This window comes from Culex pipiens, chromosome 1 (assembly GCF_016801865.2).
Source record: "Culex pipiens pallens isolate TS chromosome 1, TS_CPP_V2, whole genome shotgun sequence".
Taxonomy (NCBI): Eukaryota; Metazoa; Arthropoda; class Insecta; order Diptera; family Culicidae; genus Culex; species Culex pipiens.
The window spans coordinates 71,792,753-71,817,848 of record NC_068937.1 but is presented as its reverse complement, the minus strand read 5'-3'; the positions used below and the strand labels follow the sequence as shown (position 1 = coordinate 71,817,848).

The 25,096-nt window shown below is 40.4% G+C and overlaps 1 protein-coding gene across 10 annotated transcripts in view; it reads right to left on the bottom strand.

Moving 5' to 3' along the window:
* Positions 1-25,096, bottom strand: part of LOC120429194 (armadillo-like helical domain-containing protein 3) — a 186,123-nt gene that overhangs the window by 9,964 nt on the left and 151,063 nt on the right. The window contains exons 7-9 of one of the 10 annotated variants that reach the window (XR_008212293.1): positions 11,879-11,957; positions 5,412-11,352; positions 5,197-5,349 (exon numbers count right to left, since the gene is read on the bottom strand). The exons of 3 other annotated variants lie outside the window; for them this stretch is intronic. Coding sequence is in view for 3 of the 7 variants with exons in the window: in XM_052709056.1 (XP_052565016.1) it covers positions 21,334-21,447 (114 nt within the window). In the remaining 4 variants the exon portion in view is untranslated. Of the gene's footprint in view, positions 1-5,196; positions 11,353-11,878; positions 11,958-12,131; positions 12,287-21,318; positions 21,448-25,096 lie in introns of those variants that run through there. 6 more of the 10 variants (XR_008212291.1, XR_008212292.1, XR_008212290.1 and 3 more) reach the window with 6 other exon arrangements.

Genomic DNA, 25,096 nt, shown 5'->3' with positions numbered 1-25,096 from the left:
AAATTCTAAAATTCTAAAATTCTAAAATTCTAAAATTCTAAAATTCTAAAATTCTAAAATTCTAAAATTCTAAAATTCTAAAATTCTAAAATTCTAAAATTCTAAAATTCTAAAATTCTAAAATTCTAAAATTCTAAAATTCTAAAATTCTAAAATTCTAAAATTCTAAAATTCTAAAATTCTAAAATTCTAAAATTCTAAAATTCTAAAATTCTAAAATTCTAAAATTCTAAAATTCTAAAATTCTAAATTCTAAAATTCTAAAATTCTAAAATTCTAAAATTCTAAAATTCTAAAATTCTAAAATTCTAAAATTCTAAAATTCTAAAATTCTAAAATTCTAAAATTCTAAAATTCTAAAATTCTAAAATTCTAAAATTCTAAAATTCTAAAATTCTAAAATTCTAAAATTCTAAAATTCTAAAATTCTAAAATTCTAAAATTCTAAAATTCTAAAATTCTAAAATTCTAAAATTCTAAAATTCTAAAATTCTAAAATTCTAAAATTCTAAAATTCTAAAATTCTAAAATTCTAAAATTCTAAAATTCTAAAATTCTAAAATTCTAAAATTCTAAAATTCTAAAATTCTAAAATTCTAAAATTCTAAAATTCTAAAATTCTAAAATTCTAAAATTCTAAAATTCTAAAATTCTAAAATTCTAAAATTCTAAAATTCTAAAATTCTAAAATTCTAAAATTCTAAAATTCTAAAATTCTAAAATTCTAAAATTCTAAAATTCTAAAATTCTAAAATTCTAAAATTCTAAAATTCTAAAATTCTAAAATTCTAAAATTCTAAAATTCTAAAATTCTAAAATTCTAAAATTCTAAAATTCTAAAATTCTAAAATTCTAAAATTCTAAAATTCTAAAATTCTAAAATTCTAAAATTCTAAAATTCTAAAATTCTAAAATTCTAAAATTCTAAAATTCTAAAATTCTAAAATTCTAAAATTCTAAAATTCTAAAATTCTAAAATTCTAAAATTCTAAAATTCTAAAATTCTAAAATTCTAAAATTCTAAAATTCTAAAATTCTAAAATTCTAAAATTCTAAAATTCTAAAATTCTAAAATTCTAAAATTCTAAAATTCTAAAATTCTAAAATTCTAAAATTCTAAAATTCTAAAATTCTAAAATTCTAAAATTCTAAAATTCTAAAATTCTAAAATTCTAAAATTCTAAAATTCTAAAATTCTAAAATTCTAAAATTCTAAAATTCTAAAATTCTAAAATTCTAAAATTCTAAAATTCTAAAATTCTAAAATTCTAAAATTCTAAAATTCTAAAATTCTAAAATTCTAAAATTCTAAAATTCTAAAATTCTAAAATTCTAAAATTCTAAAATTCTAAAATTCTAAAATTCTAAAATTCTAAAATTCTAAAATTCTAAAATTCTAAAATTCTAAAATTCTAAAATTCTAAAATTCTAAAATTCTAAAATTCTAAAATTCTAAAATTCTAAAATTCTAAAATTCTAAAATTCTAAAATTCTAAAATTCTAAAATTCTAAAATTCTAAAATTCTAAAATTCTAAAATTCTAAAATTCTAAAATTCTAAAATTCTAAAATTCTAAAATTCTAAAATTCTAAAATTCTAAAATTCTAAAATTCTAAAATTCTAAAATTCTAAAATTCTAAAATTCTAAAATTCTAAAATTCTAAAATTCTAAAATTCTAAAATTCTAAAATTCTAAAATTCTAAAATTCTAAAATTCTAAAATTCTAAAATTCTAAAATTCTAAAATTCTAAAATTCTAAAATTCTAAAATTCTAAAATTCTAAAATTCTAAAATTCTAAAATTCTAAAATTCTAAAATTCTAAAATTCTAAAATTCTAAAATTCTAAAATTCTAAAATTCTAAAATTCTAAAATTCTAAAATTCTAAAATTCTAAAATTCTAAAATTCTAAAATTCTAAAATTCTAAAATTCTAAAATTCTAAAATTCTAAAATTCTAAAATTCTAAAATTCTAAAATTCTAAAATTCTAAAATTCTGAAATTCTAAAATTCTAAAATTTTCAAAAATCATAGATTGTAGATTTTTCCAATTTAAAATTTTAAAATTCAAGAATTTTTAGATTTTTTTAAAGATTTTTTAAAGTTTAAAATATTTAAAAGAAATTAAAAACTAATAACATTTTTGGAACTTAATTTTTTTTGTAGTTTTTTAATTTTGTATAATTTTTGTACTTTGTATTTTTTTTAATTTTTATAATTTTTATAATTTTTAGAATTGTACTTTTTTATTTAAAAATATAAATTATTTAAGTTTTAGCATTTTTAGAGTTTACAATTTTGGAATTTTAGAACTTATAATGTTTAGAATTTTCGAATTCGAAATTCCAACGTGTCCGACAAACGGTTTAGGAATTTAAGAACTTTATAATGTTAGATTTTAAGTATTTATGAATTGAAGAATTTTAGTATTTAAGAATTAGGGAATTTTAGTAGTTAATTTTTTGTCAATTTTAAAATTTTCATATTTTAGAATTTAATTTTTTTTTAAATATTTGAAGACTTTGAGAATTTTTAGAATTAATAAATTCAAGAAATTCGAGAATGTTAACAATTTCCACAATATCAAGAAATTAAATAAATTTAGAATTTTCAAATTCTTGCATTCTTAAGTCCTGGAATGCTAGAATTTTATATAAGAAAGAAAAACTTTATAATTTAATTTTACAATTATCAAATCAAATCAGCGTTGAATTTTTTTTTTAAACTTTAGTATTTTAGATTTTTTATTTTTCAGTTTGGAATTATTGGACTGAAAAGTTAAGAATTTGCGATGTTTCATTCATCCTATTTTTAATTTCGATCGTCCAATCGCACTTCTAGCACACCTCCTCCATCGTTTCTAAAACATGACTCACCAACCGCTTCCTCGATTGCAAACTGGTTCCTTCCCGTCCCGTCTTCCGGAATGGCCCGCCGAGTAAACCATATTTCCTGTCCTCCTCCTCCTCCTCCTCTCCCTCCTATACCGCCACGAAGACCGAAATCTGGAATACAAGACACTTTGATTCGGTCGCTCGCCCACTCCGGTAGAAAAAGTAATTCAACCTAGAACACAACTTACCTTTAAACTGTCCAAAATCCTCCCAAGCCTAAAACCAACAACAACTGGTTCGGCTCGGTTGCAATCAAGTCCGAACAAGATCAACTGAAAAGAACTGTCAAACTGATAATCGACGTCGAATTGAAGGGAAATCGATGGAAAAAAACAATGTTGGGCATGTCGAGTGTTTGTCGTACGTTTGTCGTCCTTTCGACCAATCGATATCGAAACGGTAAAATCAAAACCGCGCGACAGCTTGTACGACGTGCGACATTTTTCAAACAGGGTTGTGGAAGAGAAACAGGCGGACTTTTGGGCCGAACACCCGGTGGGGGAAACTGAAGCGTTCGTTGGACATCCGTCGAGGGCAGCTTCCATTTGCTTTGGAGGCCGTGTCCTGTTTACCTATCGCATTGTTTTGCTCCCACTCCCACTTCTATATAAACGTTCGCCGACAGCTCCTTGTCCTTGGACTCCTTCTTGTGCAGCCAAACTTGGCCGGATTATGCAGGCTTCAGCCTTGAGTTTTCTGCTGGTTGTGGCCAAGTCGAAATCCATGTTCCGGCAGTGCCCGGAACCGGTCTTTACCGGTTTAAACCTTACAACACCTTCGGTTCAGACGAAAGCAAAGATTATTTTCAAACTGTCAAAATGAAATTTCTCCACGACAAGATTACTTAATGTAAGATGGGAATGGGATATCAAATCAGTGCTTATCAATTAGCTTATTGACTAAAATCAGCGCTAATTAATTAGTGTGAAGATAATTGATTAACTGTGTCTTGCCCCTAGCTCAAAACCCGATGGTTTGACGCAAACTGTTGTCAAACGAAAGGGGTCACTTTATGGTCACTTTTTAGTTTGACACCCATTTTACAAACGAAAAAGTGACCAACCACCGGGGGCTGAGTGTAATACAACATAAAAATTGAAGAGATTAAATATTGTATAACCTAAGAATTCAAAATTATTAAAAAAAATTTTAGAATTTAGAGTTTTAGAACTTTAAAATTCTGAAACACTAAAATTCTTAATTTCTATAAATCTTTAATTCTAAAATTTTAAGATCACAAAATTCTAAAATTAAAAAAAAATATTCCTAAAATTCTAAAAAAATCTACAAATTCTAAAAAATTCTAAAATTTTAGAATTTTAGAATTTTAAAATTTTAGATTTTTAGAATTTTAGAATTATTTTAGAATTTTATTCTAAGTGTTTGAAATAAAAAAAGATATTGCTTTTACCTTTTTGTAATCTGCATTTTTTCAATTTGTTATAATTTTATTATAAATATTTTTTTCATTTAAAAAAATATTTTTGTAAACCTTTTAAAAATAATTATTTTTTTTGTAATCTGCTTTGTTTTCAACCTTTTTTATTTAAATTAATTTTATTTTTTCGGTAAAAAAATATAAAAAAAAACTGTAAAATATTAGAGAATTCAGGATGTTGGTAGTTTTTAAATATTGCAACTCATCATCAAGATGTTCCTGGCGGAGCACTTACACCATTCCAAAAATCCGTTTTTTCAATGTTAACTACTTTTTAGGTAATAAAAACTGTATAAAAAGTTCTGGGCCTTAAAGGGTTAAATCAGAGATACTAAAAATTTCCTTAAGGAGTTAATTTTTGATTAGTCAAATGTTAGAGTTTTTTATTATACAATTCTGAAGTCCAATAATCATAACACCCAATATTAGCCCTCATACTTCCGGTCTTCCAAGCTCACTCCCGATACTTTGAAATGCGCCTCTTCCATCATTTCAATGACTTGAAGCAACAGTTCTATTGATTAAAAAATCCGGTGGATCAGAAACACCGCCACGAGATGATTATTCTGTACCCCTTTTCTCTTACCTTGGGTAGAACTTTTGACATTCGGTGATTCATCCTCCTCCTCCTTTGGAATGAACCATATCCTCCATAAGCTCGGTTCCTCCCAGTCCTGTCTTCCGCCACGAAGACCTGGCCCGCCGGATTCATGCGTCTCGTCCTCAGACATGCATCGGCACTATGAGCTCTTTTTAACGGCACTCAGCTTGTTCTAGATGGCATTTTCGTTTAAAGCAATGTTATGCTTGTTGCTAGGTAAAAATCTCTTGTTTTTGGCTTGAATAATGTGTAGAAAACATTGGTTCATTGGAAAACCCGATTTTAGCTATATTTTCATGATAATGTTCGCTTAAGCTCTCAAGAAGAACTTCTTAAAAGCTCTTTGAGTGCAATTAAGAGTTCTTAACCTATATCTCGGTTGGGTTTCAAAATAATCTCTCAGGGTCTTCGGGAGCCTAAAAGACAAGCGTAATTAGCGTATTCTAATCACTGGCACAACATGCTAGGTATCTTCTACGTGAAATGCCAAACAAGTTCTTCTAAAAGAGGAGTTAGAGCGGATGCATGTCTGCTCGTCCTCCTCCTCCACCGCCACGAAGACAGAATTCTGAATATCTGGAACATAAGAAACTATAATTTGGCCACTTGCCCACTCCGGCCGGAACTTTCCGACAGAAAAAGAAGCACAACTTACCGGTCAAAATCCTTCCGAAGCCCAACATCAACAATAACTGGTTCGATTCGGTTGCATTCAAGTCCAAACAAGACAAACTGAAGAGAACTGTCAAACTGTTTGCGTCGACGAAAATCGTGACGTCGAATTGAAGGGAAATCGATGGAAAAAACAATGTCGGGCATGTCGAGTGTTTGTCGTACGTTTGTCGTCCTTTCGACCAATCGATATCGAAACGGTAAAACCAAAACCGCGCGACAGCTTGTACGACGTGCGACATTTTTCAAACAGGGTAATACCAGCGCGGAGGTACGTTCAATTCGCAACGATCTAATTTTGACTGACGTTTTTTGAACCAAAACAAAACACCACGCACGCACACAAGCATAAAAACTGAGAGCAAAACTGGACCGTTCGTTTGAACCAAAACTGGCATTCGACGAGGCACCGGCTCTTCAAACGAACGTACCATTAGAAAACATCAATTTTCCTGTTTTTAAACACTTGCATGGCAATATCTCATCAACTAAGGGTCGTATCAACAAAGTTCAATAAATCAAGATATAGAGAATTTTCTCAGCTTTTCAAAAATATTTTTTTCAAAAGTGGGCAAACGTGCACCAAGGGTATTATTGAGAACCTAGATGTATGGGTATCAAAAGATCGTAAATTTTATGCCCTTTCCGATGCCACATAGGTTAACTTGTGAATTGTGGACCAGGTCGGATGCCGGCGGATTTTCCGATGACGTAATTCCGGGTTGGTATGAAATTCCAACGAAAAATCTATTCTAGCGATACAAAGACCCTCAAAACGGTGTTATACCCACTCCAGAATGTTTATTTAGCAATTCTATGGTAATATATTGACATTTAGTTAAATTGAAAGTTTTCAAAATCAAGTTTAGATAAGTTTTTTATAGAATTTCCAGAGTTATATCAACTTTTATACTATGTAATTAGTAAACTTTATATTCAATCCAAATTAATTTTTTGATCAGTCAAGGATGCCTATTTGGAGTTGGGAGACTGGATTTATGGTGATTTGTCAACAAATAACTTTATATACCGTAAACTGGGGTCAATCGGGACAAATGGGGCGAATTGGGACAGCAGTTTTAACCATGTTGGAACACAATATTTTGATTTTTCTGGTTGGTTTCGGTTAGAACAGACTCAGGCCAACAAAATGTGTACATCCGTTTCCAAATTTAAAAGCTTTAGGTGCTCTAAAAACTGCTGTCCCTATTCAGACTGTAGTCCCGATTCACCCCAGATTACGGTATGTTAATTTTTCGAAAGGCGTACAAACTTTTTTTGCACCTTTTTTGATTTTTGTAATAGTATTTGTTGTATAACTTTTTATAGAAAACATAATTTCATGAGCTTTTTATAGCAAAATGTTCGGCATGAGTTTCTGAATAAAACGTAGTACTAGGTTTCTGTCAAACTTTAAATTGTTTATATGTTTCATCACAAAATGTGCATAGTGCCCAAGGGGCAAGGGGGTTGACACTCGATCATTCTGGAATAATTCCGGGTTAATTCTGGAATGACTGGAATGACGAGGATGATTCTGGCAAAAATGAGCAAGTGCAGATAACAGTGTGGCTGTCATAATATTTATCTTTCAGAATCAAAACATTTGTTGGTGCTGGGTGCTTTGGAAGGGGAGTCTGCGGTTGTTCTGTGGACCGTGCCGTTTAGATCCGGAGAAACGACTGGACTGACATGTTTTGGCCTACACTAGTGTCTGACTGAGCGAACCGACCCGAAAACAATCCGGGTATTGGCCACGATGTTGGGAGGATCGGCGAACGAGAGTTGGAGTTTGAGGAGTCAGTTTTGCCGACGTGTGTATGGATCGGTATTGGATTCTTGGCGGAGGGCGCACTCTTGACAGGTTCCTGCCACGGTTCTTCAAGGAGGTGTTAGATGATGGAGTGAAATATATTCTTCCGGACAAAACCCGCCTTCTGGTGGCCGCGCTGGATCTGTACTTTCTGTAGATGTGCGGGACGCAGTTCAGGATGAAATAAAGAATGAAGATTTGGATCTGCTGAGTCCTTGGCTGAGTCTTTTCAGCGGGTTTAAACAGAGTCTGCTCAGTTTCGCGAATAGGAAATACAGTTGCAGAGGGTCAGGAAAGATTTGACGGCGGCTGGGGCAGGAGTAGGGAGCGAGACAGGGCCAACTCGTACAACAGGCGGATGTTAAGCTGTTTTTGTGGAGGGTGGTGGGGAGAATGAATTTGCGGCAGTGGCCGGAGATCTTCTGGCCGATTTCTCCTAGACTTTTCCCAGGTTTCTGCCTTTAGTTGAGTTCGGTTATGCGGTTACACTGATGGATTAGGTCAGATTTTAACTAGTTATTGTGGACGACTTGGGCCAGATTTTGAGCGTATATCTTGGCTAGGTTCCGGCGTATTTCGGGGACACGCTTTCTTCTAATTTTTGTTTTGGATTTTTTTTAATTTTATTTAGATACAAGTATGAAGCTTAATCACATGATTTTTTTTAGAATTACATCAAACCGAATTGGGACTTATTGCGATTGCTGGGGTTTCCTGCGTGATGGTGCGACTGCGGTGAAAATGTTCCATCAACGTACGCTGGTCAGTTGCAGAAGGTTCCAAAACAGTTTGAAGGGTCCGGGGCTGAGTCTGATTTCTAGAACGGTGTTCAGCTTCAGAACCAGGACGGAATGGTTGACTCGCATTTCGTTGCGTTTTACGGACCGGATAATTCAAACCTGCTGGCTTCTTGATGGCTTCCTAGTAGAGGGTGAGGGAGAGGGGCGTTGGTTCGGAATGCAGCTTCCTCACCAACTAACGCGTCGACTGCTACCTGAGGGGAATTTCACGCGGCTGATTGTATTAGAGCTTGGGCATTGCCAACGCCCTACCGGCTTCGCCAAGTTAGGCTTATCCAGATCATGCTGTCGGTGATCAGTTTCAGGTAGTACACGAGCCGGTTGGACTCTCAGTGCGGCCCGGCGATTTCGGAATGGTAGTGCTGCACCAGGGTCGCCGTTCGGAGAAGGGGAACGCAAGGCCGCTGCAAATGCTTCTCCAAGGCGAGCTTCGTGCGGGGCAATGTTCCACTGCTGCCGTTCGCGGTGGACTCGCCGTCACCGTCTGTCGCTGTGATCGATCATGGGGCACTTTCGAGGCAGGTTTGTGCATAGCAGGTTGAGGTTGACCTTGAAGATTCTGATAGAGTAGGCTGAAAAAAGAGGGTGATAATCCATATCAAGAATATCCAGCTAATGCTGAGATGTACTACTAACAAACTTACTTTGATCCAAATGCAGCGCACACATGTCGTTCAGCAGGTTCGGAGATTGTACCGAACCGGCGGCCATCGCCAATCCTGAACTGCTGGTTTCCTCTTTCAGCAGTTTTCACCCACATTCGGAGATTCGTCGTTGAACGTGGGCAGGGGGACGATTCGGTCATATTTGGGGTTGTAGCGTGAGGGAGCCTCCTCGTTGAATAACTTCGGACTTGGGAGATTCATGGGGGCGTGGAGATGGCCAAGGAGAAGAGGTATTAGATAGTGACTGGTCTTTTTTGTGTTGTTCCGGTACGTGTTCCGTACCAAGGGCGGACGGGTGGTCCGCCTACCGAATCTACCATCTGTCGTTCATCCGGGCATCCAGGGTTCCGACATCGCGAGAGCTGTCTGCGATTTGCGTATGACACACTTCTTGCTCTTGTAAGCAGGATCGCGCGGCTGTTGGGGTGAATCGGGATAATGTGCTTCGGGCGGGTGTTCCCTCACGTGTTTCTGGTCAATCGCCAATCGAGCTCTGTAAATAGAGATTTTATGAAAGAACCATAAACTATCAACGACCAACCTCTGTTCTGTTCACTCATTGATTCTCACATTCCACGCAATGATAAATAGTTTGTCTATAATCGTCGGCCGTCGGCCGTCACTGCTTCGACTTCTTGATTTGCGTCTTGGGCCGAGCCTTGCCGCCTTCCTCGCATCTTCAACTGGCTAAGATATTTCGGCCAGTTTTTGCCCGTGTTTCCATCCTCGTGTATGAGCTGATACGATGGCCACTTTGCTGCCGGGCTTCAGCTTCTGGCTGATTTCTTTGAAGTCATTCACACTCTTCAGATGATCATAGACGGCCAGCGGCGCCATGTCGAACACCAGCAAGTTTTCGACAACGCCCCGTCGCCAGTAGACGCTCGCCGTACTTGATCCAGGACGACCTTCCGGTTGGCCACGTCGATCAGCTGCACCTCGTAACTTCTCGCGATAGCCACTCCTCCGTTCGGCGCTTCCGCAAGCTTCGTTGGATCGATGTAGAGATCGTCCGGCACATACGGGATGCTCCGGTCGCTGTCGTTCCACTACTTAAACTTGAGCGGTTCCATTTCCGGGTTGAACATGGTTCGTTAAAGGGTGGCGGTCGCATTTGCGGCATCTTGGCTTCGTTGTTGATGGCCAGCACTTTGGCCGTCACGTCGTGACCCTAGATGGCGCGAAAGCGAAGTGAAACTTGCAGAGCCGCCGCCAGTTCGCGGATTGAGCACCGCGTTGGGAGGGGTCTTGGGACGAGGCAGAGTGGCGCTGTTTGTACTTGTGTCCTTAACCCTTTATGGTTTTCTGGGCGGCCTGCTGCATGGTGGGTTTTTCGTCGGAAAGGTCAGCCTCCCGCAATCGCCCGGATTGTTGTTCCTTTTACGGAGAAGGTGATGAGGGACGTGCCGGAGGTGTATTGTTCTAGTCAAGTTCCTGAAAGAGAATTCGTAAATAAAGGAAAAAAAACTTCGAAGACCTTCGCTGTTGATTGAACAGTTTCACACTTAAGACTGGGAACCAGGAGAGCCTACTCCGCGATTTCTTTAACCAAGCAAAAGTGGCCACCACTATACTGGGTATCCTCTCCGATCAGTGGTAGCACAATCCGACGTCCCCCAGTCGTCGTCGCCACTTATTGCAAGCCACGGTGGACTGTAGCAACCACCACCCGTCCCAATTTGTCGTGCCCACTCATTTCTCTGCGTTCGACGACGGAACAAACGACGCAACCAACGTGCCTGCGAAGGATTGTTGCAGTTTGTTTACGTTTCGACACAAAAAATGCAATGACATTTCCCAGCCTAACACGCAAAAATTATATTAGGCAGAATCAGAAAAATTAGCATCATTCCAACATCATTCTGGTTTCATTCTGGAATGAACGGAATGATTCGAATGAAAATATTTGATGTGTCAACCCCCTTGCCAAGGGGTGTAAATACTTTTTTTACATACTGTATATGATCAATTTCGTTGTCTTTTTTAATTGAGATACGAATTCTTCTTATTTTTCTTTGTTTTTTTTTTTCATTTTTTGTTCTTGTAAAGAACTATGAATCCTTTATGAATTTACATTTTGTTCTTGATTTCTTTTCTTTGATTCTTATCCCAAGTGTTTGTTGTCATTTGTTTGTATTTTTACTTTTTCACTTTCATAAAGCAGTCTTGCATTATCGTGAATCTGTTTTTTGAACACTTTTTTAAAAGGTTCCCTTTTTTAGTTATAGTTTGTTGTTGTTTTCTCATTATCTGTATCCTGTTGCACTTTTTTACATATTAGAACACGGTTTTCCTTAAAAAGAACTTGAAAGTGTTCAATTTTGGACAAAAACTGCAAGTTGTTAGTTTTCTTTCTGTCTGAACTATTGAGTTTAGTTTATACTTATTTTTAGACTTTTTTTGCATCATTTTGTGTTCGTTTTCTTACTTATTTTTCTTCTTTCACAATATTATAAATATCATTTGCTAAAAGGCCGAGCTCCTGTGGTCTAATGGTTGCAGGTTTCGCTTTATGAGTGGAAGGTCGTGGTTTCAAACCCACATGGCTCGGCACATCCTTTCCCCTGTACTCTTCACATGTATAAGGACCAACTGTTCTCTGTATAATTGCCCTGCAGAGCTCCACGGCCCGATCGCAAAAAGTGCTTTGAAGGGACGAGTTTTTCAGAAACCAGAACTTAAGGGCTAGCTGGGTATAAGTAAACGTAAAATGTGCACTTCGGTTCTAGCGATACATTTGGACAGTACAGAGTGGAAAAGGCAGAGCCAAAGAGGATTGAAAAAAAACATTCAAACCTCTTCGGCGGCGAAGTTACGGCAGTGGATCGCTCGACACACTCGCTCAACAATAGCGTGTGTGCGTGTCCCATCTGCCTAATAACAGAAGAAGCCTTTGTGATTCTATAAATAGAATTGCAAGTCCGCAATAGATCTAATTCCTGGTCGCAGTGGATAGTGGCATCAAACAAAAAAAAAAAAAAAAAATCATTTGCTACTTTTGTCGTTTTTCAGCCGATGTTCATGTTGATTCTGTTTTGATTTCATTTATCTTTTTTCTTCTCAACATTTTAAACCTAAAATAAATGAAAATCTTTTTAATTTGTTTTACTCTTTCGTAAATACTCACAACTATATCATGAATTGCTTTCACTTTTTATTTCTTTTTACTTTTTCTTCATTTCAAAATACCTTTTGACACTTTGTTTTTTTCTTCTTTGAACTTATCTTGACGCCTCCTACGATCAAAATTTGTTTTTTTGAACCGTTTCCCATACAATTTGCCGATGCCCCGGAATCGGTTCCAGAGTGGCCAAAGTTGTCACTCTTTAGCGTAAGAACCTTCCTTGGGCTTATACGAACCCAACGCAGCAAAGAGCGCTCCGATCCGACTTTCCGTTATCAACTGATGCGCGTTCGAACAATACCGACGAAATTTTATATATATATAGATAGAAGATAGATAGAAGATAGATGTGTCAATATCGAAGGAAAATATGTATCAGGTTATAGAATCATATAATCAAGCTGTTTGAATGTACTAAACAATCAATCGAAATAAAGAAATAATTAGATTTTTGACTTTAATTTAAATTAAAGTTAACCTAAATTTCACAGTGTAATATTTATTTGAATTGATGAAATATACTTAAAATTGTTCGCAAAAGATTCCAAAAGTTTTTTTTAAATAAAATATTTTTACATTTTTTTTAAACATAAATTTCTTTTTAGTAATATTTTTTTCCTCGTTTTTTTGGAATATATGTATTCAAAATTGTTTGCGTCACCTCCGTGTACGCACGAGTGCAAGCACCCAGTCAAATCAATCCGAATTCTGAAACGGAATCTAATTACAATCGTATACGAATTCCGTTTCAAACGCAACAACCGGTTCCGTGTTCGAACCGGTTGTTGCGTTTGAAACGGAATTTGTATACGATTCTAATTAGATCCCGTTTCAGAATTCGGATTGATTTGACTGGGCAGCAGTCATCCCACTCAGCGCGTTCCGTTTGAATTCCGTTTAGAATTCCGCTTGAGCGAAAAAAGTTCGATTCGAATTCTAAACAGTGTTCGTTTTAGATTCTAAACCGCATTCCGTTTCAAACGCAACAACCGGTTCCGTTTGAGTTTTCGCCGCAAATCGGTTCAAGCGGAATTCAAACGGAATCGAAACGGAATTGACGGGTTGGTTTTGACAGCTTCTTCTTCTTCTTCTTGTTTGTTCTTTTTTTGTTTTGGTGAATCCAAAGTTAATTTGAATTCAACCAAAGAGGTTGTTTAATGTTTTGTTTGGCAAAATAGGCCGAATTTTATTTATTTTTCTTAAAATTTCTCGTTAAATTAAACACCCACCTAAAACCAACCCCCCAGTCCTCACATTTTTTATTTTCCATTAATAATAAACAAAAAAAACTTCCCCGGGGCAATCCGTAACGACGTCATTCTTGGTGGCCCCGGTCAACACTTCGGATTCTTGCCACTGCCATCGACGTGCAGCTCCATTAGGTTGACCAAATCGAAGCGGACCAAGTGTAGTGCTTGTTGGCAACTGGGCCGGGCTCAGCGGAACAAACTGGCTGTACTGCGTCGGGAACTAGATGTTGGAACCTGCCTGCAGGAAACATTGTGAATCGGCGGTGGCACCATCCGGTTGTACGTCTGGTACGGCACATGCGTCACAAACACGGCCGACCGCCCGGATATATCGCCCTGGGTGGCATCCGGGACGGTCCTTGATCAGGAACTCCTGATGGTCCAACGCCAGACAGCCATCATTCCAGTTGAAGCTCGGAACCCCTTCCTTCAGTGCCTGCACAAAGATCTCAGGCTTCCAGGAGCGTTTCTCCGACTTGGACCCAGCGACGCGTGCTTGACGCACATCGACGAAATAACCTTGACCACATCCTGCGCCGATATCTCCCGGCCACCAACCTTCAGCAGGTGATTCTTGCAGTCTTCGAGCGAGGCCGTAAACGAGTAGCCGATCTCCATCACCAGACTGCCTCAGGCAGTGTTCATTACGGGTTGAGCAGCGGTGCTAGAACCACCGGCATACGCTCCCGCGGAAAGTCCCGGCACAGCTGCCGCACAAAGTGCGTGTTTGTCGAGTCGGTGTGTCCTAATTCGCGAAGCTTGCCGTGCAACAGCACCGATAGAATGTGCTGCAAATGTTCCGGAGTGACGTCGTTAAAACTTCCCTCCTGGCTGGCTTAGCTTGGTTCTGCAAAGAACACAGTCAAATCAATCCGAATTCTGAAACGGAATCGAACTAGAATCGTATACAAATTCCGTTTCAAACGCAACAACCGGTTCGAACACGGAACCGGTTGTTGCGTTTAAAACGGAATTCGTATACGATTCTAATTAGATTCCTTTTCAGGATTCGGATTGATTTGACTGGGAAAGGGAGAAAATCAATATTACATTTTATTAATTCACTCAAAAGTATTTAAGTTCAAACCTGCGTCCATAACGAACTTTCTCGTGCACACGTGATTCCCTTGTGGAACATCAATCAGTGAGGTACTCCTGGATATTAGCTCCTGGAAAGGCTTTAAAAGTGCAAAAATGCCTCACGGCAAGAAAAAGAGGCGGTCCTCACCAGCAGGATCGGCAGATTTGAAGAAGCTAAAGAATGCCGAAGCGCTACCTGCAAAGCCAGGCAGTTTGAGCAAGGACGCTCAAAATTCGTCTGGAAACCAGTTCGCTACCCTCCCTGTGGACGTGAGCGAGAAGGAAGAATTTGAACGACGGGTAAAGTTGCCACCCATTTTTGTGAAAACATTGTCATCGGATTCGGTGCGAAAGTGGCTGACCGGGTTTATCAAATCTGGTGCTTTACGAGCTTCCATTCGCTTGTGTGCTGATGGACTCAAAATTCTGCTACCTACCAGAAAGGATTACAACTACGTTCGGGATTTCCTGAACAACACCAAGATTGAATACTACAGCCATGACGATCCAGGTAAACGCCCCATGAAACAGGTCCTCCGAGGCCTGTACGACATGGATGTGAGCGTGCTGAAAGAAGAGCTCAAAACTCTTAAGTTGAACGTGATCGGTGTAGTGCAGTAGTGCGCGCTTGTTGTGCCTCGATACGGCTCCGCGAAAGTATCCTCAAAACCACGGTACTCGGTTTTATCGCGACCCAAAGTGATACTAATCAACGCGGGAAGGTGCCGGGAATCAGTGCAGTGAATTATATTTCCCCTGCGATCGGTGGCGGAGCAGAAAAAGTGAAGATTATTCTGCTGCACAGCGACGGCATCGTGGGAAGAAACAAAGGAAGCAAAACAAGTGATCGGTCGTGGCCTGGGCTAGTGTTTCGCTACGGGTGACGACACGCACACCATTAAAGGTCGATCGCGGTGTGTCGAGAGTGCAATTTTTTTGAGAAAAAAAGGTGGTAAAAGTTTTTGAAATTGTTGAAAATTTAGAAAGTGATTTCGGTAGCGCAAAAGCACACAAGCACAAAGCAGTGTATTTATGTTTTGCTGCTACGTTCTCTTCCGGATATGAAGACCGTTAGGCTTCGAGACAAAAGCCCCCGTTACGGTATCGAGAGAAAACCGGAGCTAAGTCTCGGTAGCTCGTAGGCGACCTCGTCGCCCCGAGGCTAGGTAGCGCGGCCCTGATAAGGCTGCCTACCGAAAAAGAGGATCGCGAATGGCAAGAAGATTGGAAATCCGGAGCAAACGGCAGAAGCCCATTAAAAAGCAGATCACCGATTGGCGACTCGGTTCTTGGAACTGCAGATCCCTGAACTTTTTGGGTTTCCAGTTCGCATTGGCGAATGAGTTGCAACCTCGCAACTTTGATGTTGTGGCACTGCAGGAGGTGTGCTTGGAGGAGGAGCAGGTGCTCGACTGGCCAGGTCGGCAGACCGATTCCCGTTTTTTTCTGAGCGGCGGCAAGGACAAGAAGCTGGGTACCGGCTTTATTGTGCGGGGCAAGATGCAGGATCGCGTGTTCGGCTTCACGGTGATCAGCGAGCGGATGTGCAAGTTGAGGATAAGAGGCCGTTTCTTTAACTACAGCATAATCAACGTGCACTGCCCCCACGAGGAAAAGTTCGATGATGAAAAGGAAGCATTCTACGCGACGCTGGAGGAGGTGTATGACGGCTGTCCGCGGCAGGATGTGAAAGTCATCATTGGGGATATGAACGCTCGGTTTGGGAGGGAGGAAATGTATCGGCCGACAATAGGCCCAGAAAGCCTGCACTCGGTCACGAACGACAACGGCCAACGCTGCATTGACTTTGCAGCCTCCCGAGGAATGGTGGTCAGGAGCACCTACTTCCCTCGCAAGGACATCCACAAAGCCACCTGGACATCACCTGACCAACGGACGAAAACGCAAATCGACCACGTCCTGATCGACGGCCGATTCTTCTCGGACGTAACGCACGTGCGCACCTTTCGCGGTGCGAATATTGACTCGGACCACTACCTAGTTGGAGTTGACATGCGCTCAAAGCTGTCGACGGTGTTCAACCAACGCCGAAGCCGGCGGGCCCCTCCGTTCAACACCGCATGTCTGCAGAACGGGGAAGTGGCCCACAGTTACGCGCAGCAGCTGGAAGCGAATCTGCCAGGTGAGGAGGAACTTGGCGCAGCCTCGCTCGAAGATGGTTGGAGCCGTATCCGCTCAGCCATCGGCAGTGCAGCGGAAGCCACACTGGGTAGTGCGATCCGAGTCAGCCGAAACGATTGGTACGACGACGAGTGCCAACGGATTACCGCCGAGAAGAAGGCAGCTTACGACAGGAAGCTGCACAAGGCGACGAGAGGGAACGTGGAACGATACAGGCAGGCTCGGAATCGGCAGGTCGCGGTCTTCAAGCTCAAGAAGCGCCAGCAGGAAGACCGGGATTGCGCAGAAATGGAGCAGCTATTCCGAGTCAACGAGTCGCGAAAGTTTTACGAGAAGGTGAACCGGTCCCGCAAAGGCTTCGTGCCGCGAGCCGATGTGTGCAGGGACAACGAGGGAAACCTGATCGTGAACAAAAGCGAGGTGTTGGACAGGTGGAAGCAGTACTTCAACGAGCACCTCAACGGCGATGAAGCGGACGGAGACGGCGTTGGAGTCAACCTTGGAGCGCCCGCAGCTGATGAACAGTTCCCAGCGCCTGATCTAGAAACGGTGAAGAGGGAGATCAGGAAGCTGAAGAACAACAGAGCTGCCGGCAAGGATCGGTTACCCGGTGAGCTCTTCAAATATGGAGGAGAGAAACTGGCGAGGGCGCTTCACTGTGTAATCTCCAAGATCTGGGAGGAGGAGAAGCTACCGGAGGAGTGGATGGATGGTGTCGTGTGCCCCATCTACAAAAAGGGCGATAAGCTGGACTGCGGCAACTACCGCGGCATTACGCTTATCAACGCGGCCTACAAAATCCTCTCCCAGATCCTCTGCCGCCAGCTGTCACCCCATGCAAGGAGGTTCGTGGGGCCCTACCAAGCGGGCTTCACTGGCGCGCGCGCCACCACGGACCAAATATTTTGTCTCCGACAGATCCTCGAGAAATGTCGTGAGTACAACGTGCCCACACATCACACCTTCATCGACTTCAAGGCAGCTTATGATACAGTCGACCGCGAGCAGCTATGGCAGATCATGCACGAGAACGGATTTCCGGATAAACTGACTCGGCTGATCAAGGCTACCTTGGATGGTGTGATGTGTCACGTGCGTGTTTCGGGGGATTTAGCGGAACCCTTCGGATCACGCCGAGGGCTGCGGCAAGGTGATGGCTTATCCTGTGCGCTGTTCAACATCGTCCTTGAGGGCATCATTCGAAGAGCGGGCATCGACACGAGTGGCACGATCATGAACAAGTCCTACCAGTTGCTTGCTTTTGCCGATGACATCGACATTGTGGCAAGAAACCTGGAGACGGTGAAGGACGTCTACACCCGACTGAAGGTACAAGCAAGGCGTGTAGGACTTGGCATGAATACGACGAAGACGAAGTACATGAGAGGAAGGGGTTCGAAGGACGTTGGCCCCCCGTGTCTCACCCCTCTAGCTGTGGATGATGATGAGTTGGAGGAGGTGAGCGAGTTCGTGTACTTGGGATCGCTGGTAACCGCCGACAACGACACCAGCAAAGAGATCCGGACTCGTATTTTTGCCGGGAATCGTGCGTACTTCGGATCACGGAAGACTCTCACATCAGATCGAGTGCAACGCCGCACGAAGCTGACGATGTACAAAACACTGATTAGACCGGTAGTCCTCTATGGCCACGAGACTTGGACGATGCGGCAGGAGGACGAACGTGCCCTTGGAGTTTTCGAACGGAAGGTGCTACGAACGATCTACGGTGGAGTGCAGGTGTCTGACGGAGTGTGGCGAAGACGCATGAACCACGAACTGCACGCGTTTCTTGAAGAACCGACCATCGCCACCCAGGCGAAGATCGGGAGGCTCAGGTGGGCCGGCCATGTCGCCCGAATGGACGAGAGCCAGCCTGTCAGACTGCTTTTTGACCGCGCTGAACCAGCTGGCGGAACAGGCAGAAGAGCAGGGAAACCGCGCGCACGGTGGGGAGATCAAGTGAATGGTGATATCCGGAAGATCTGTAACCTGGGAAATTGGAGAGTAGCAGCTCAAGATCGAGAAAGATGGAAGCGTCTTCTTGCTACAGCACGCGTACCTGGTGCGCTATGCTGATTGGTATGGTATGTATGAACGTGATCGAAGTCTTCAAGATGACGAGACACAACAAAGACATCAAGTATCGTGATCAACTGTACCTGGTTCATCTCGAGAAAGGATCGACAACGCCGTCTGAGCTGAAAGCAGTTCGGGCAATTTTCAACATCATCGTGACTTGGGAACGTTATCGACCAGTGCACCGTGACGTGACACAATGTTCGAACTGTTTGCAGTTTGGACATGGTGGAAGGAACTGTTTCATCAGGAGTCGTTGTGCAACCTGCGGAGGTGAGCACAAAACTCAAGCTTGCGAAACAATCAACGAGAACATCGAAGCGAAATGCTTCAATTGCGGCGGCGACCATTCTACCAAGAATCGAAGCTGCCCAAAACGAGCTGAGTTTGTAAAAATTCGGCAGCAAGCGACGACGAGGCACCAACCAAATCATCGCAGAACACCACCAGCATACACGGACGTGGATTTTCCTGCTTTGGCGTCACCTGCGGGAGCGGGATCTGTTCGAGTGGTTCCAAATCTGCAGCCATTGCCGTTGAATCAGCGGCAAAGAGCTGCAGAGAATACAACACCTCCAGGCTTCAGTCAGCAACCGAGGGAAAACCAACCAACATCAACGGGTGAAGGCAGTAGTGACCTGTTTTCACCACAAGAACTTTTGAACATTTTCATCGAGATGACAACAACACTGCGTGGTTGCAAAACTCGCCAGGAACAAGTAAGAACTCTTGGAGCATTCATCTTAAAATACAGTTCGTAGTTTACTCGTTCTAGTGATTTTGAATATTTCAATGAATTTATTTTTTTAGTTTTAAGTTAGGATTAGTTGTTAAAGTGATTTTTTATCTTTTTTACCCAAATGTATTCGATTCAATGCAATAATGTAAAACAATTTGAAGTAAATAAAATAAATGTGATCAGTTAATAATAAAACGAAAAATACAACAAAGATGAAGAGCATTAGGCCATACCACTTAGCATGTAAAAGAAATGTAATTATTATAAGAATATTCAATAAAGACATATTTAATTTCAAAAAAAAAAATTTCAAAAAAAACAGGCACTCGAGAAAAAAAAAACAGATTGAGCAAATTTGACATTTGCTTCAGCAGGCCACACTCACACAATAAAAGAAAAACCGCTTCGGCGAAACGCGGCGAAATGTCATCGAGGTTCCACAATACACAGGTGTCGCCCTTGTGCAAGAACTGCTCAAACGGAATCGAAGCGGAACCCAATCTGACAAACTGTTTAGAAATTTTCGAAGTAATTTTCGAAGCGAAATTCGAAGCGGAATGAACCCGTCAAGCGGAGAACGGTTTGATTGGGGAACACTGTTTAGAATTCGATTCGAACTTTTTTCGCTCAAGCGGAATTCTTAACGGAATTCAAACGGAACGCGCTGAGTGGGCAAGTGCTCAGTGCTCCATCGTTTTTTCGAAATTTTTCGCCGTAATTTACCGTGATTAGCCGCGAGTTTACTCCAACAGCATGCCAAGGGCCGGCCGTGGCCGTGGCAGTTCGAGTGCGAAAAACCCGCGAAGTTCGTCTACCGGCCGTGTGCAAAAAGGTAAACAAACCAACGCCGCGTCGTCCGCCATCGCGCCGGGGAGTGTGTGCGCCAAAGGATTTGACCCGAAATTATTACACGCTAATTACCGCGTCCAGGATCGCAGCCCTTTTAGGCTCCGTTCAGCTACTTCCGGCAATCCGTCGACCGATGGCGCTTCAACATCCGCCAACATTCCCACCAGTAACAAGTTCGCGAGGCTGAGTGACGAGGAAAGCAGCTACAACCGTCACAGGTACACACACACTGTACCTGTTGTACTTCGACCGCGGCACCGTCAAGATTCAAGACCTGCGGCGGACTAAGGCGTTGGACGGTTTTTGGGTAAACTGGCGGTTTTACTCAAAAAATCCGACGGACGCAGCGCAATGTCACCGTTGCCAGAAATTCGGCCACGGCTCGCGGAACTGCAACCTCCAGCCCCGCTGCGTGAAGTGCGGTGAGTCACACCTCTCGGAGGTGTGCGCACTGCCACGAAAGGCGGACTTGGGGGAAACGCAGAACAAACCAAGCCGCGCGTAAAGTGCGCGAACTGCGGCGGTAACCATTCCGGTAATTACCGCGGATGCGTCGCGCACAAGTCCTACCTCGAGGAGCAGGAAAAGAGGAAGAAGAAAGCAGCAGCGTCCCACCCTCCTCAACGAAGTACGAGTGCAGCCGTTCCTGCAGCTGGCCAGCGAACGATTCCAGCGGACAATTCAGCGTTCCCTCCTGGCTGGGGGCGATCGTTTGCCAGCGTGGTCGCGGCCGGTAGCGGCAATGCAGCCCAGCAAGAAGTCACCGGGGAAGATCTCTTTACCCTGCCGGAGTTCTTTGCTCTCGCGGGGGAGATGATGACGCGGTTTCGGAGCTGCCGTAACACGGCGCACGCCATGGCGGAAGGTAATTATTATTGAAATTGAATGTACCTAAAAAATTTTTTCGTGGAAAGGTAGCTAAGGGGGTCCCTTTTCGATATCTGTGACCTAGAAAATATTTCACCTAGGGATTTTCGATTTTTTGTCATTTTCAGTTTTTTAACTGTATAAATGGAGGCGCACGGTACTTTTGGTTACTTTGCGGTTGCACAGCACCTCCCTAATCCTTTTAATTGCAATGGATACTGATCAAAGGGGTCGTCCATGAAATATTTCACAATATTTAAGGCCCCACTCCAGTAAAAACACAATGAACTTATTTTGCAGTATGCCGAGAATCGCACTACCTAACACTCGTCAGCCAAATCAACCGTAAATTTTGTTTTTTTTCTGCTAATCGGTTGTGCTGAAATAAGTCGAGCTAGGTATATGCAACTAACTGTGTAAGGATACCAAGGGTACTGGAAATAGAAAAAAAATGAAAATTCAGGCTTAAAATTTTTACAAAAAAGTTATTTGATGTTAGATAAGCTTAACTCATAAATCAAACATGATACAAGGCATTGATTGAACTCAGAACTAAAAAAAGTAAAAATGTCAAAAAAAAAAACAAATTACAAAACGTGCCGGACTTTTCAAGAGGAGGGGGGGGGGTTGCGTGACAATGTGTGGCATAGGGGAGAGGGGGTTATTTTTTTCTGATTTTAGTGTGCCATACTTTATGGACGCCGCATACTAAAAATAATGTTATTGTCTTTGTTAAATAAATTAGGGGGGTGGGGTGGGAGAGGGATTGTAAGGGTGGGTGGGGCCTTAAATATTGTGAAATATTTCATGGACGACCCCTTTGATCAGTATCCATTGCAATTAAAAGCATTTGGGAGGTGCTGTGCAACCGCAAAGTAACCAAAAGTACCGTGCGCCACCATTTATACAGTTAAAAAACTGAAAATGACAAAAAATCGAAAATCCCTAGGTGAAATATTTTCTAGGTCACATATATCGAAAAGGGAGCTACCTTTCCACGAAAAAACATTTTAGGTACATTCAATTTCAATAATAATTACCTTCCGCCATGGCGTGCGGCGGAGCAATTTCTAGCCCTCGGGGAATTAATGATTAAGCACATCTATAAAGGATAAAAAACTGTGATCTACACAGCTATAAAAATAGTAATCCAGCTGCGTGTAAAAGTTCTGGGTGTAAATTAAATATTGCATTATTTTATGCAATTTTATGTGATTTTACACCCTGAAATATGTAGCCCATCAGTATGGGAAACCTACTTGACCGAAATGTCAAGCTCATATATGCGTTTATCCTTACAGCTTTTCATCGGTCTGATGGCCGAGTGGGCTAAGGCGTCAGTCCGTACTGTTGGTGCGGGGTTTGAATCCCTTCGGTTGCAACTTTTTTTTTGTGTTAGCAAAAATTGTACATGCAGTGTGTAATATTAAGTGTTTATTTTGACGAAGGTGATCTGGAAATTTAGGCTGAAAATTTATAGAAGATATGGAATAATTTTTGCTGGTGGACTTTTCTAATTTGCGAAAGTGAGGAGAGGTCAAACATGATAAAACAAATCTCTCACAAACTTTTTTTTTGTAAATCATTTTTTATTTGGCATATTAATTTGGCTTGTTGAAGAAAATTCTTAAAAACAAAATAAGTTCTCCGATTTCCAAATTATATGCTGTAAAATCTATTGTCTCCATCAGACTTTAGTCCTGATTTGATTCAGGTGATGGTAATAACATTGACACTATCGTTATCATTATAAAAGACATTAATTTGTGTTTTATTTTCAAGCTTTTACATACATATTAATACTGAATAAGAAAAAATAAATAAAACAAAACATTTAATATGAATCTCATTGGATCAAGAATTGTGGTTGATTTTAAATAAAAAAAATAACTAAATAAAATTACAATATCTAGAATAGCTGCTATCCCTGTTCATATTACAGTTTGTATAGATTACTCAACGAAAGTAGTGATAAATAGTTTTTATTATTATTTTAAAAATATCCCGGGATCCGGATAATTCACAGAATTCTTACAATATTTTTCCCGTTTCTCGAGAAATTCAGATCCCGGAAACATAAGGCGAAAGTTTACTAGATCCTTAATCTCAGAAATTGGCAACCGAATCCGCAAAATACTGCGCCAGATGTGCCATTCAGTCTATTGAATTGCTGTGATCGATATAAAATATTTATTTTTAAAGCATGATGAAAAGATCGGTTAAGTTGATCCACTAAAATTAGGAAATCCATCAATAAAGTTTTTTCAATGCATTCTATTTTTAATTTTCAAATGAGTTGATTAATTAGGTTACTTGTATGTCGGCCATTGCAAATATTTATCAAAGTTTAAGTTACCCTCATCTTCGAAATTGGCTCGTAAATTAGCTTACACAATATTTTTTTCGTAAAACTTCAAAATTCTACTGAAAATAGAAGTCTATTCGACTTTCCTGCAATTTAAATCATATGTAGCATGTTTGGGATCGATTAAAAATATTTAGATTTATTTTCATTAAGAAGAGCAGTATCGGATTTTTTTTCTCGGAACAAAAAAAAGGCGTCAATACATAGATATTTCGAAAACTAATGATTGCAAAACCACAGTGCAGGTGTAAAATGCATTTTAAACACTTTTTCATTCAAATGTCGAGGGACATAAACTTAAAAAATGGAAAGGCCTTATTAACTTTTCAGCAAGATCTATCAGTTACAAACTGTTTATTCTGGTCAGGCTGGTGATGTTTACATTGGGAACGAGCAGGATGCACTGATCATTTACAGTTCAAAGTTATCTCAAAATTCCTATGTTCAATTCTTCTGTCCATAAAACACAAATAATTGTCATTATTCAATAAGTATTATACGCAAATAGCTTCTAAAGGCAATAAATTGCCTAAGCATGATGAGAGGGCTAATAGGGTAAAACGGGCTATTTCAAACAATTCCAAAATATAAATATTGAATTCGCTTGGTCATGTTACGCATTACAAAGTAATTAATCTATCACCATATTTTGCAAATTGCTTCGAAAAACAATTCAAATTATATGATATATTTTAAAAAGGGGCATGGGGTAAAATAGGAAGTTTCAAATAATTTCAAAACAGTGTTTTTCAGTTCTCATGGCCATTTTATACAAATATCAGTGATAAGTTTATTAAAATTATACGCAAAACACTTATAAATAAATTTAATTAGGAAAAATTAGAAAAATGGCCCATGGGGTAAAACTAGTTATTATGAATGATCCTAAATAAGCATTATTTGATTCTTGTGCCGATTTTGCACGCATAGTAGAAATAAGTTTACGAAATTCCTACGCTAAATGCTATAAACAGGAGTAAAATTACCGAAATGCGCCAAAAAGGGCCCATAGGGTAAAATGGGTCACTCCAAATGGTTCGAAAATATGACCATTCGATTCTCCTGCTAATTTTACATCAAAATAAGTATATTGATATCCTATAAATGTAAAATCAAGAAAATTCCAATTTTTAGGACAAATGGGGCAAAATGGACCCTTTCCCGTCATTTCCGGTGGGTTTGCCATGCACATATTTCACATAAGAAAAACTATTTTCAGAAGAAATAAACAGCGGCTTCAATTTAATGGGATCAGAGGTGGGTTTCCGTCCACTGTGAAATGGTTCTAGTATCCGGCATGGATCCTGTAAGTAGACTAGTGCAGAAAATGCAACGCCTCCCCCTGAAGTTATACCGAAAGGTGGTCCCGGGGGGAAAAGGGCATGGCGTTCAAGGACTGGTTTAGTGGGTCGGGAAATTCCAACCCCACACTACCTGAGAAATTAATCCTCAGGTGTCTGGTAGTAGATTCCGACCCTGTAAAAAAAAAACGCACACACACACACACACACACACACATACCCACACCATGATGCTGTGTTGATACACTCAAACCCCTATGGTTTGACACCAACTGTTTTCAAACGAACAGGGTCACTTGTTAGTTTGACATCCCTTTTACACGGAATTTACACACACTACCAAACGTTTGGTTTGATAATGTGCGTGAGCGCCGTGTAAAAAGTGACAGTTCGTCACTTTTTAGTTTGACTTTGACC